The sequence below is a fragment of the Mytilus edulis genome, chromosome 14 (genome assembly GCF_963676685.1).
Source record: "Mytilus edulis chromosome 14, xbMytEdul2.2, whole genome shotgun sequence".
Taxonomy (NCBI): Eukaryota; Metazoa; Mollusca; class Bivalvia; order Mytilida; family Mytilidae; genus Mytilus; species Mytilus edulis.
Genome location: NC_092357.1, coordinates 45,454,952 through 45,469,210, shown reverse-complemented (window position 1 = coordinate 45,469,210; position 14,259 = coordinate 45,454,952). Strand labels below are relative to the sequence as shown.

General features: G+C 31.3%; 2 protein-coding genes across 2 annotated transcripts in view; both read left to right on the top strand.

Annotated features, from left to right (window-relative positions):
* The window catches only part of LOC139502893 (uncharacterized), a 60,798-nt gene that overhangs the window by 29,259 nt on the left and 17,280 nt on the right, over positions 1 to 14,259 (top strand). The gene's annotated exons all lie outside the window — the stretch shown is intronic.
* Positions 10,488 to 13,414, top strand: LOC139503273 (uncharacterized). The gene is made up of 2 exons (XM_071293034.1): positions 10,488 to 11,132; positions 13,366 to 13,414. The coding sequence occupies exons 1-2, from the start codon at positions 10,519 to 10,521 to the stop codon at positions 13,412 to 13,414; spliced, it is 663 nt and encodes a 220-aa protein (XP_071149135.1). The 5' UTR covers positions 10,488 to 10,518.

Here is a 14,259-nt window from a genome sequence, read left to right as displayed (position 1 = left end):
AGCTAAACCTCTCACTTGTATGACAGTCGCATTTAATTTCATTTTATTGTCAACGATGCATGAACAAAACAAACATACTCAAAGCGTAAAAATGTCAAAAATAGATGTACAGCAGTCAATATTGTGTTATCATCTTAATATTACTATAAAACAACAAATTATAGTTTCACTCAATTGCGGGCGGTATAATGTAAATAGGAATCGTTCATCTTTTATACGATTACGTTTTTGTATCCACAACAACTGCCCCCTAAACGACTTAAAGTGTGTGTTTATAAACAGTTATAACGTTTAAATCTTGCCAAAAAATATAAACGGTATTTTTCCACTGCTTTTGACGTTAAATGTACATGTATAAATATCGAGTTGACGATTTTGTTTAAATATCAGCCGTTACTTATTATATGAAAATATCTCGTTATAAATGATGTGTCATGTGTTTCATTCAGATTCGGACCAACTTAACATTTGTGTGCACTCTAATATCTATACAAGCAACGAGAATTCAAGGAAGTTCGCTGCTCAGCTTCAGAACTAATAACTTTCATTAAACTTTCATTAAAACCAGTTTAAATTCATAAGGGTTTAATTGAAGAATCAAAAAAGCGAAAAAAATGTAGGGGTCAATGTGCCAGTTTTCGAGATATTAGCCATTTGAATTTTTGCGGGAAAATGTTCTCTCTTGAAATTTCTTGTTGCTTTATCATTTATCAGTTAAAGTTCTCAAAAACTATTAAAACTATATAAGACAGTATTTGTTTTACAAATCGCTTTTAAGTATACATGTAAAAGGTTCATAACAAGATATATAGAGGTCCATGGGAAAATTTCTTCCGGACATTAAAACGGATAAAACCAGAGAAAACCGAAAACCTTAAAAACAAATTCAAAACATGACACGCAAACATCCTTAAGTCCAAACTGATGTAATATAATTCTTTTAAATGTTGGATGAAAATTAATATGTAATGCATGTATTTTGTTAATGCAACTTAAGTTACTTTTATTCTTTTGCAAGGGTGAAAAGATGAAAAGGAACATTTAGAACACATAAGTCGAAAAAAAGATTCAATCATGGTAAAAATGAAAATGACGAAATTACAAATATAAATCCACAAAGAAACTGACCCCGTTTACAATACAAAATTAAACCGATATTCATTTGAATCGATCTTAAAAAGACCAGTTCTCGTTTACAAACCCTCAAGCAAGACCGATCGAGATAGATCTTATTTGATATATTGCGTTTACACTGCAACTTAAATCGAACAGTTCTATGTTTTTAAAACCACCATTAAGTCCGTAATAGTTATCTCACAAAGAAGCAGTGTGTAAGTGTAAAATCACCCCGATGACCGGAGACCAGAGGGTGATCTAACCCTGACATACCAAGTCCGAATGGGATAACTATCTTACAGCCCAGTTGTTCTAGATTAGACGAAAAACCATTAACAATTCTTGAAATCGAGTTTAGAACGCCACACAACCATTATAATATACGTTATATAAAACTTTATGGTGTATACCCTTAATAACCCCCGAACACGATGGTTAGATATCAAACAATATTAACTCGCCCCACTGGCCAATCGGCACACACTATATCGCCACTTTATATAAACATCGCCCCACTCTTGTTTACCGACTCGCCCAACTTTTCAAAAAGTGTGAAATCTCACAAATTAACGAAAAAAAAAAAGGATAAAATTTCACAAATTAACGAAAAGGGTTTAAACCCTACTGAATAAAGGTCGTCAAACTCGCTTCACTTATAAAATATCTTGCTTTCTTTAAGTATGTTAAATTATTGAAAGTGCGTATCCAGTCTTTCTGCTGTATTGGTATGAGTCGTGTAAATACGCTTGATTTTGACCATGCTTGTCGGTTTCTTGAAGAAAAGAAACGGGTTTAATTTTTATTTCGCTATTTTTGATGAGTATAGTAAGATTTAGTATCTATAAAAGAAGAAATGTCATATTGTTGAATCACCAAGCTAAACCCATTTTAGTAGACTACATTATTAGAAAATACATCTCTCACTATTTTTATCTTTTGAATCAGAGAAAAGAATATTTCTTAATAAAAAAACTATTTTATATTGGACAATCCCGTTATCAAAGTAACAGGTAACCATGCACAATGTTATATTAATTTTAAACATACGTCTAGTATCTGAACTTACATTGAATCTCTATTTGTTTTTTACTGACTATATATAACTGTCTATTTGTGACACCAGGCACTGTCTGGTGAATGTTTCATTGTACATATTTAAATAAATGTTATCAAGAGAAAAAAGTCGTGGCTTGATATGCTTAAGGTCTTGAATTTGAATCCCAGCATAGGCACACTTTGATAGATAGTCTTTTCCGTATTATTAATTATAATTTTAATAGGGGATTTGACATGCCTGCCGAAATGTTACAAAGGAAAGCATGCATAACAAAGACACCCAAACTGAGATGATCTGGTAGGGTTGATCCGGCTCAGATCACCCCTGTTAGAACAAATGAGCTGGGATGTAAATCTGAAGATTGATTGTTCTCGTTAACATTAGACTTATTGTTTTTTCAGCAAATGTAAACAGGGTCATAGTGTTCATTTTTTGATGACAATTACAAAAATCAACTGATGTTGTCGAATCATGATATATGTTTTCCAATTATAACGATAACGTTTAAGTAATTGACATCTCTGACAGCTTAATATAAATAATATAAATTCAAATCAAATGACGCTAACGATACTGAGTCGAAAATTATCTTTTTGCGCATGACGGTATTAGTCATTTCAACCATCTTGAAAAAATTCTAGAATCACTTATTACAACACGGGCCCATATTTGTAAAGACGAATATATATATATATGCTTTATATTTTCATTGCATTGAAAGATATTGTTGTTTTATATTTCTAGTTGATATCGTTGGGCCGTCGTAAAACAATTTATAGAACTTATTGAAATTCGTCAAACTGACAAGTTAACAAAGCAAGCTAAGTTGATTAGTTAGGGAAACTGAGAAGAGAAAAATCTAGTCAAAAACAAACAAAATCATATTAACTCTATTAACCTGGAAGAGTGACTGGTCTGACAAGTGTCTCAAACTTGGTCGAGTTGTCTTTCAAACTAGCCGGCGCTGTATTTAAATTTGCCCGAGATTCCACATCAAGCTGCCAAGAAGCCATTGTTTACCGATATTTGGTTGAAATCCCGTTGTTAATTATAGAAAAAAAAACATCAGCAGTTAGTCTCTGTTTTGTACCGACGGTTTATAATTACACTTTGAAATGTCAAAGATTTAAATGCTACCTGTAAGTGTAATTGTAAATGTAGTCCTAATCCTAGGTGTATAACAGTTTCTGTAAATGTCTAATGATCGTAATGATAATTGTATGCACTAATTTCTGAATCATTAAACATGTTTTGATAATCGAAATAAAACTCTCTATATATGTAAGTAATCATTCTAAGATTGTCAGCAAACCTGTAGTTTAGGAGATTTTACAATACAATTTACACGACAGCAGTAATACAATGTGTTCTTGTAAAATCACGAGTCAAAAGAAATATCACATTACATGTTTGAAAATAGACAACTCGTAAAATATTTTAAAACAAAATTTGATAACAGACATGGAAAGACAAATAAAATGTTACACGATATGCTTTTCTTTAAGGATAGTATAACAGTAAACAAATGAAAATGGATATGAAATAAGTTTTATTTAAATATTGCACACAATTATTCTCTTGTTTATCATATCCTTTTAAAATTTTCGTGTCCGCAGAAATATAGACGAACCATTGTAATCATATTGAATATTGGTCCTTTCAGTGACTGTTACCTTTTATGATATTTATTTTATAACTTCCAATAAACAACTTTTCGGGTACTATCAAATAGCAGCAGCTGATTCGTTATTCGGTATTTATGTTTTGAAATTTTGAATTTTACAGGTAGAAATATTACGCATTATTATTCTAAGGGTACATACAGAAGTGAAGAATTAGATTTTAAATACAGTAACAGGTAAGAGAGCTTGAGTAATTTGTTATTTGTGTTTTATTGTCATAATTGATAATTTTCCTCAGAAGTGTAAACACTCATATTTTATACAATTGCTACACAAAAAACATACCATACAACAAATGTGATCATGAGTTATTTTTATTTGAAATGTTTATATTATTTCACCTCAATAAAATTTTCCAAATATGAAACTAATTGTGAATGTATAAGTGATCAGCCCTCTCCCTCCAAACACCCACAGTATGTAATTTGTCGATTTGTTCGTTTCTGACAATAAACGTGCCTTGCGTATTATAATCCTGGTAACTTAAATAAGACTATTTACGTTGTGTCCGTTGTATTGTCTGCATATTATATGTTGTAATGATTTATTATACTTTTTACATGGTGTATATGTTTTTACTTTTCTCTGTTGAACGTGCATGAATGTGAGGTTAGCCTATAAATAAACAGGTTCCGTTCATATATTTTTCTAAAGAAGTCCATATAGAACGCCTTATATGTACTTATTTCAATATAACTATGCACTTACTTTTTCTACAAAAAAAATGTAATATAAAACACAATGTACAGTCAAAGTTGCGATCATTACCTGCCTGGGGAGGGTTTGTGATTATTTAAGAAAAAGAGTCTATATATAGAACAAAGCATAAAGAAAAAGTATGTGCATTAATAGAAAAAATATGTGCATTTAAGGAAAAATATAAAGAAAAAGTATGTGCATATTTAGAAAAAGTTTGAAGAAAAAGTAGGTGCATATAAAAAAAAGTATAAAGAAAAAGTGTGTGCATAAAAAGACAATTATAATTCGCAGATGCCGTTGGATATGATTTTGGACGATTAAGTAAGAAACCTGTATTGTTTGCTTCTATAATGTTACCAGATGAATTATGTACGTAAACGAAGACTGTAGTTATTGAAGTTCTCTGATGATAAAAATTCAATTACTTCGTACATGTTATAGCATTCGTCTGGATACACACGTTGATGTCACGATATAAGGCGACTGTACCCAATGCCCATATATATGCATGTATAGAATATATTATTCTGTAGATTATTGAAAATGAAAAACTAATTATATATAAGTGCAGTATATCAAAACATATGTAACTGTCGTATCACCGGTGATGCGATACCCATTCTCTACAACTAAAAGTTAAAATCAAAAATGATAAACAAACATAACGTTGTTGTCACTGCCTTAAATCAGTAAAATTTAAATGCCTATCAAAAAAATATGTCGTTTCACACGGCCACTCAATACAGTCATTTATCAACCGAATATACTATTTATAGGTATTAAACTAAAATGAATAGTAAAAGGTAATGGCAGTGCCTAAATATGGAACTGAAACGTTTACATGATTACACACGCAAAGTAGGAGGGGTTATGATGTACACGTCTGTTTTTTTTTGGTTATTTTATTAATAAATATTTGTGTGCGGTTTCGTCTTCTTATAGATAAGATGGTATTGAAAATGTCAGCTGCTGCATTGGCCATGATGCTTATGGTATCAGTCCATATTTGCCACGGAAAGATCTCAATAACCTGTATGTATATATGTATTTTACTTGTTATTTGTAAGGATAGTATATTAAGCGTAATATTATTTAAGGCAATGTACACGTAAATGCACGTCTAGCGAAAAGCGGGAGACAAAACGTGAGTCATTAGTTATGCAAGTTATTTACCTTACTGCACGAAAGGGAAATGGGCACATTAAAGAGAAATCGGGGAGAAATCATCATTTCATTGAGATTCTATCATGAACCCAAACAAGTATTTCTATGGAATTTCAAAGAAATAATCAGACTGCAATCAGAAGTTCTAGTATCACGGGTCTATAGTGTGTTAGTCTGCAACTGTGTTTTTGTAACGTTTAGCCTCTGGCAGAAGCGGTCGCCGGGGTACAAAATATCGCTCGTATTTATTTCAACAGCCATTAGGAATAAACAAATAAACTGGTGACAATTTTGCTTCTAGTCGTATCATACTCGTAGAAATCAAACTAGTATAGACCCCACAATATATTCTGTGAATGAAATCTTGTAGCGTAATCTTGAAGTTAACGAAAAATAACCGCAAATATGTATGTTAAACTAGAAAGTCGTGTTAATAAAACAAACTTGCCACTTTGAAATTCATTTGTGTTCCCTCTTCAAAAATGTGCCCGTTGTCCTACAATACGTATATTGTATTTCAAAATTATACAATTATTGGCTTTTAATGAGGTTTATACAATGATTTTTTAACTAAAGATATATGGCATTTAGTGAGGCCAACGACCGAGAAGAATGTCATATCTCTTGTATATAAAAAATACCGTGTTTATATTTTGATACGCCAGCAGCGCGTTTCGTCTGCATAAGAATCATCAGTGACGCTCAGTTTAGAAAAGTTATAAAGCCAACAAGTTCAAAGTTAAAGAGCATTGAGGACACAAAATTCCAAAAAGTGGTGCCTAACACCGCTACGGTTGTCTATGCCCAGGATTCGAAAAATCTTAGTATTTTAGTGAGTTGTATGTAGACGAAACGCGCGTCTGACGTTCTTTATTATAATCCTAATACTTTAAATTAATTAGAAAGATTACCATTTAAATGATAAATCATAGTATCAATTGAAATCAAAAGTAAACAATCGTGTTATTATGCTCAGTATATGATTTTTATCCTTCAATAATGTACTTTTCAACAGTATTTTCTGAGATACTAACTACATTTTTAACTGGTCCTTATTTTTTTTTATTAAATATATCATCTGCTGTGGAAAATTTTGAACATTCAATAATAAGTTAAATCACCAAAATACTGAACATCGAGGAAAGTCCATAATCACAGGGCAAAATCAAATAACAAAACACATAAAAAACGAATGGACAAACACTGTCATATTCCTGACTTAGTACAGGCAGTTTCAAATGTAGAAAATGGTGCATTACACTTGGTTTCATAGCTCTAAACCCTCTCACTTTCATGACAGTATCATCAAATTCCGTTATATATACAATGATGCGTGACCTAGACAGACATAGTAAAAAAAAGTCAAAATATGGATACAGCAGTCATCATCGTGTAACAATAAAAGAAGGAAAAATTTAACAGAACACAAACACATCTATCTATAAACACATTTATTGATTCGCGTCTCTGACCTCAGAAAATTGTATACGTGACATATATTTTACATTCAATGTATATACAAACAATTCCAAAATTTCGTCTACGTAATATTAGCATACACAAATCAAAAGTATGTAAGAATTAATTTCAGAAATAGACCGAGATTTAAAATAGTACAACAATTGTATAGAGTTTATAATAATCCACAAATAATTTATTCCACTACGCGATTGAATAATTTTGACGTTTGTGGTTTAACGTATTTTGTAATTCATAATATAAATATATCGCAATAACATAAAATAGAACAATATCATACTGACGGGATCTTTTAACGTGCAGAGTCAAAGAACCAAAGAAATACAAATATTTAAAACAACACGTTATTAATTTCTTGCGGCCAAAGCGCTTTTCTGGATTTACCTTCATCTGGAACGCTCAAAGCCAAACATTTGAAATCCTAAGATGTAAAAGTACCGAAACCGTTGAGGAGCTGTATGTCAAAAAATACCTAAAATAAATAGCCAAATTCATCTAAAGCCAACTTCGCCTGAGGGAGTTGAAACCTTAGTTTCTTAATAATTTATAAATTTATAAACGGACAATTTTAGTAAAGTTTGTTAATTCATTGTTTATAATAATCCACAAATAATTCATTCCACTACGCGATTGAATAATTTTGACGTTTGTGGTTCAACGTATTTTGTAATTCATAATATAAATATATCGTAATAACATAAAATAGAACAATATCATACTGACGGGATCTTTTAACGTGCAGAGTCAAAGAACCAAAGAAATACAAAAAGTCGCATATATACAAAACACATCAGCCAAAAAATGAAAAACAATACGAACACATTGATGGGACGTTTAAGTACAAAACCACGCAAAATGAATATCACATAGAAAGATCCAACAGTAACAGTAATATTAATAGTAGAACAAAGACAAATGAAGGAGCAATGAAGCACGTTGTTAAGATGATAAACAACATCAGTACGCAGAAACTATACATCAACACCATCAGGTATTATTTGTGAAATTGATACGGAATATTTATCAATAAGCACAAATGATCAGGTCTTTGTACCTTCCGATGAACTTTTTTAGAAAAAAAAAAAAAAACGAGACGTTCTTTGACCATGTGTTGACATACCCCCGGTTCATCGACTTTCTACTCAGACACTGATGATGTTCTACAATGTCTGAGTGGGAGCTGCCGGCTCTTGAATATCGAATAAATGAGAAATATTTATCCCATATGTAGGTGAAGTTTGTATATTGCTACTAAGGTGATTTACTATAAGAAAACCCTCTAAAAATATAAAAAGCAGAAAATTACACCGATATGAAAAAAAAAAAAAAAAACGAAATTTGCATGACATAAAAACACCACGTCATTGACGTTACTTTGGAAAATGTTAAGCTAATTAAAATGGGGTTGTTTCAAAACTTATACTTAGCTCGCCGTGAACATACTAATTTTTCAAAGATGATTGCTTATGATATAAACAAATGAGAACAAAGAAAATTAATATTTCCAAAATAAACCTTTTTATATTTAATTAGATGCTTTTCCAAATGATGCTTGTGTCTCTGATCCGTATCTTGTTGAAGACACCATGGTCATTTTGAAGTTTGAAGGCGATATAGGCGGCCAAAAATGTAGACAAATTTCGTTCACAACTCCAAAATCTGTATTCTTTTCATATACAATGTGTATGAAAGAACTTTACTACAGTAGCCCAAAATGTCAGAGTAAAGTTTACTTTCGTTGGTACTGGTCTTACTAGACATTTCAATAAAATGACATACGTACCTAATTCGACGTACGCACGTAACGGGACCAGTTATTGCTAACTAATTAATTTTGCAAAATGCGTTACTCAAGTTTTAACTAAGTATTCCTAAACTAGGAAACCCATTGATAATAAATTTAATTAATATGAAATATTTCTAAGATGATGAAAAACGAAAGAAATCATGATTTTTATATATCACGTGATTCGTAAGATTCCTGCCTAAACTTCACTGTCATAAGACCACGTATATATAAGTACCTTTATCTATCATACGATTCATTGAAGTTGTCTTTTATGGTTTTGACAATGACTTTGATTTTCAGATATAATTGCAAAATTTAATGAACTTATTATTTGATATCTGTTTTGATTTTGTGTGTCGTTATCAGATAGATTCTTCTTTTCGATTCTTAATGTTTTATAATATTTAATTTCTTTTTTATCGATCGAAAAGGGGGAGTACGCCCTCTACCCCTGTATCCTCGGATGCAAGTTTAGGTATACTTAAACAAAAACCTCCCCCCATAATTTGGTATAGTTAAAGACGAAAATGTACTTTTGAAAAATATATCATTGATATGAATTTCTGCCCACATGAAAATATCTTCAATTAAATTATAGAAAAATATTATTTGGTTTTACAAGTCGAGAACACCTTTTACATTCGGGTGTGTTGGAATTTACTTTAAACGTTAAATCTTTTTAAAACAACAAAAAGGCAACCTTCTCGCTTCGGAATTCGTTATTTTGGTATTTGTATGCTCAATGTCGTCTTGGTAGTTTTTAAAATTCATAGTGTGAGAAGAACTAAGATATGGGTCAAGTGAAATGACAAGAAATGATGGGTGTGTTTGATTACAAGTTGGTAATGTACTTGTTCCATTATAGTATTTATATTAATAAAATCATTCAAAGTTTAATGACAAAATATTTAAAGAGTAAAAAAAAATAGTTGTGGTTGATTTTTACTGAAGGCATATTCCAGCAACAATGCGTGTTCAAAGAGCAAAACATGCATGCAGTGTATGCTTCCCTCCGTCATGCTTCATTGCAGTAGGACGAACTACGTTGAGTTAGGTCGGTTATGTCGAGTAAAGTCATTTTATTGGAAATCTCTACTACGACGTCGACAGTTATGATTATAATTGCAAAGAGGTAATATGCCATGTATTTATATTGTATGGTATACAGATACGGGAAATGTAGAAGAAAACAAGAAACAGAACAATTAAACAAACAGCATAGCTATACATAACTGAACTTATATGTTTGAGACTTACCAATCTAAATTTTTTTTGAAGAATTCTGACTTTTATTATCACATTGACATATTCTAATGATAAGCCAATGTGCACCTCTTTTGTTAAACAGGTGACATACATCTTTTGTGTTTGTGTCTATGAGACGGAAAACATGATATGTTCGTTTATTGACGTTATGGAAGTCTTTATATACATGTATAATCATGGTAAAGTGCCAATATATTTTATAAAAGAAGAGAGGCAGAAGATACGAAAAGGAAATACGCAAGTTCCGAGATAGTCACTCTCCAGTGATGAAGACGCAAAACGTCGCGTTACTAACCGGAAGGTGGGACACGTATCCACAACAAACAACAAAGTTAACGATGGCGGCGGAATTAAATAGAATGCTAAAACCAGCTTTACGCTCATTTTTAATGGAACGAGGAATGACGGTATCTGATTATAGTGTTCAACAGTTGAGAGAACTTGCTTTTAAAGCTGTTGAATTGGATTTACCAGTTATTTCAACACCAGATGACACAGACTCGTTTCTTCAATTTAGGAGTACTGTTGTAGTAAATGGAGAAAAAGTAACTTTTCCGACTGTCTTTCAGTGTGACCAAAAGGGGTGGACAGATGATTTGAAGAATATTCCAGCATTTTCTATGGCAGACGTTTTTGCTTATCTTGTTTCGTATGCTAAATGGACACCATCACGACTTAGAACTTACAAGAATGAAAGGGGCTTCCGACTTTCAAAGTCAAATCATATTTCTTCTGCTGAAAGCTTCAACTTACCACATGAACACTTTTATATAAAAGCTAGTTGCATCAGAGAAACATCACAGAAAGCTGATCCCTACATGACTTGGTGTTTGGTTAATTCTGAAGGTGTGTGCATATCAGCAGGATGTCATTGCACAGCGTAAGTAGTAAATAAGTAATCATGATCAATCATGGAACAGTGGCGGATCCAGAACTTTTTATATAATGCCATTAAAGGGGCCCACTGACTGACATAAGAGGGGTCCCCTTCAGTCATGCTTCAGTGATTCCCTTTATAATCAACCAAAGTTTTCTCATGAATTAAATAGTGATTTTAAAATATCTGGGAGGGGAGGGGGATACATTGTAAGTATAGAAGATTGTTAAGAGTATGTTATCTCTGATGCATGAAATATAAATGTTCTGTCACAGCATTGGCCCCAACAAATATATTTTCTTTCTAAAAAATTATGAAGAAAAAAAACCTGATTTCTTAAGGTGTCCAAAATTAAACTTTTTTTTTAATTTAAGGGGGATAAGCATACATGTACTTGTTTCAATATTTTTTAACTTATTTTTTTGTATATGTGACATGTTCATGCAGCTGTGTTCATGTATGTAAAAATGCAGAAAAAACTACTATAGTTGGATGTTATATATTAACAAATTCATAGTTTATTCAAAGTCCTTGTTAAATCTCTTATCTTCAGTTCAGTTAAGAAATTAATTGAGAGTTAATTATCAATCTCAGTAATTTAGATATTTAGTCTATGATATCTGAAAAAGTTTAAACTAATTCAAATATTGCTTTTTCCTCATTTGATACTGAAACATTTCTGTAGGTCAATATACAGTTCATTCTTTATGAAATGTACAATGTACAAATGTATACATGGTATATTGTAATACTTTAAATAATAAATTTACTTTTTTCGTCCTCAAAATGATTCACACTGTGTTACATATTCTTTTTATTTCAATCAAAAATGTCTTTAAAGTTATAATCATTTATTTATTAAAGTCTGATGCCCATATGCATTCTTCTATTTATTTAGACAAAACTAATGTATGCATACTTCTTTAATATTCTATCCTTAAATTTTCTTAACAAGTGTGTTAAAAAAGGTTTTTCCATCTATAATTTTCTAGTACACTTATTTATATCTTCTACATGACCAGTCATTTTTTCGTCATTTTTCAGTTTCAAATAGGACGTCACTTGGCGTAGAGGTTTAAACGTATTCAGATGTGTCTACTTTTGTGTTACAAATGTCTGGTTATGTAAATGTATTTCAGTTGTTTCCTGTAATTAGTTAATACTTCAGCTTTATCATGTACATTTTTTGAATATTCATTTTATTAAATTTACTGTTTGCTAAAGTATAAATTACTCTAAATTATAGGGATTTTCTGGTTACTTAACAGAAAACCCTTGCCGTTTTTGGCACAACCTTTTTGATCTTTTGGTCCTCGATGCTGTTCAACTTTGTACTCGTTTCGGCTTTCAAACTTTTGTATCTGTGCGTCACACATTGGTCTTGTGTGGACAAAATACACTTCTGGCGTATTAAAATTTTGAAATTGTTGGCTGTTGTTCGTGTGATTCTTTGTCAATTGTGTTCTCCAATTTATTTATATTGTAGTCCTGTGTTGTCATTTTGATGTTATATTTCACATGGCCATAAAAGTGCGAGGTTTGGCATGCCACAAAACCAGGTTCAACCCACCATTTTTTTCCTTTAAAAATGCCCTGTACCAAGTCAGGAATATGGTCATTGTTATATTATAGTTCGTTTCTGTGTGTATTACATTAAAACGTTGTGTCGTTTGCTTTCTCTTATTTTTGAGTGTAAATTCACATTGCGATAAGACGTGTCACGGTACTTGTCTATCCCAAATTCATGTATTTGGTTTTGATGTTATATATATATGTTATATTTGTTATTCTCGTGGGATTTTGTCTATGTGTGTTACATTTTAGTGTTATGTCGTTGTTCTCCTCTTATATTTAATGCGTTTCCCTCGGTTTTAGTTTGTTATCCCGATTTTGTTTTTTGTCCATGGATTTATGAGTTTTGAACAGCGGTATACTACTGTTGCCTTTTTTTATTTATCTTATTTACTAACAAAGAAAACAATTTATTTAACAATGCCTATGAAATTTTGTGGTATAAGATGTATATATAGTGTATATATGATCCATTTTTTTTCTTTCACTTTGTATGAACTTACAGACTCATTATTTGTTTAAACATTATATGTATATATGTATTTATAAATGGTATATGGATAAAAAGTATACATCAGTGAGACAGCAACTGAACAACAAAAAATAAAAATGGATTTATTTTAGTTGTAATAACTTGTTCACAATCCTGTATATATTTTTTCAGGGATGATGGAGGATGTAAGCATGCTGCCACTATTATTGACTATATGTAATGCTAAAATTGAAAGAAATAAATGGTTTCGACTTGTCGCAAAGAGAAATAGATTTGTCCAGAAAAAAAACCATAGCGTCAATGTGCATGTACAATTTGTAACTGTGACTACTCTAATAATATATGGGTCTTTTAAAATTATTGTTTTTATATTATTGTTTTATTGATGTTAAAAATCATAAAAAAAAGTGATATTAAATTGCAGTTAACTTAAGTACTGTTTTCAAATTCATATCTTTTGTTTTATCATATATTTAAACTACATGTATTGGTACATGAACATGTACTGCTACATGTATTTTATACTGGAGTACATGTAAAAGAAGATTAAGTATTATTGCTGTTGAGACAGCTATCCAGCAGAGATCAAACTCAAAGGACAATAAAACAACAATTTTTTGTCACCTTATGACCTTATAGATGATACATGTAGATATAGGAATATACTAACAATTGACCACATCCCCTCAAAAACATTTCAAAAGGAAATCAAAATCAATCATATTGAAAAATAAATTTCTAAACCTACTGTGTCATATTTATTTTCACTAGGATAAGCTTTAAACTGAGGACTTACCAAAAGTTTTACTACAAGTTCTTATATATACAAATGTACAACACCCTTTTTTGTACTCCTGGTTCAGTTTTGCAGCATTTTTCTTTTTTACATTTTTTTCATGGCGGCCGAGTCTAACACTTATTATTTGCTGATTCTTCAATAAGGATGTAATGTATAAAGAAGTACCTGGAGTCAGAAAAATGTGTCTTGGTAGGGTGACATATCCTCCTCATAGACTTTTTCCTTGTTAACTATGTGAAGAATCTGGCGGTTGGCGTCATTCAAGT

Bases quoted from the DNA above. Each gene is read 5' to 3' on its own strand.
- LOC139503273 (XM_071293034.1), top strand. From the start codon at position 10,519: ATGAAGACGCAAAACGTCGCGTTACTAACCGGAAGGTGGGACACGTAT. The intron at 11,133-13,365 runs GTAAGTAGTAAA...ATATTTTTTCAG, and splicing joins GCAGGATGTCATTGCACAGC to GGATGATGGAGGATGTAAGC.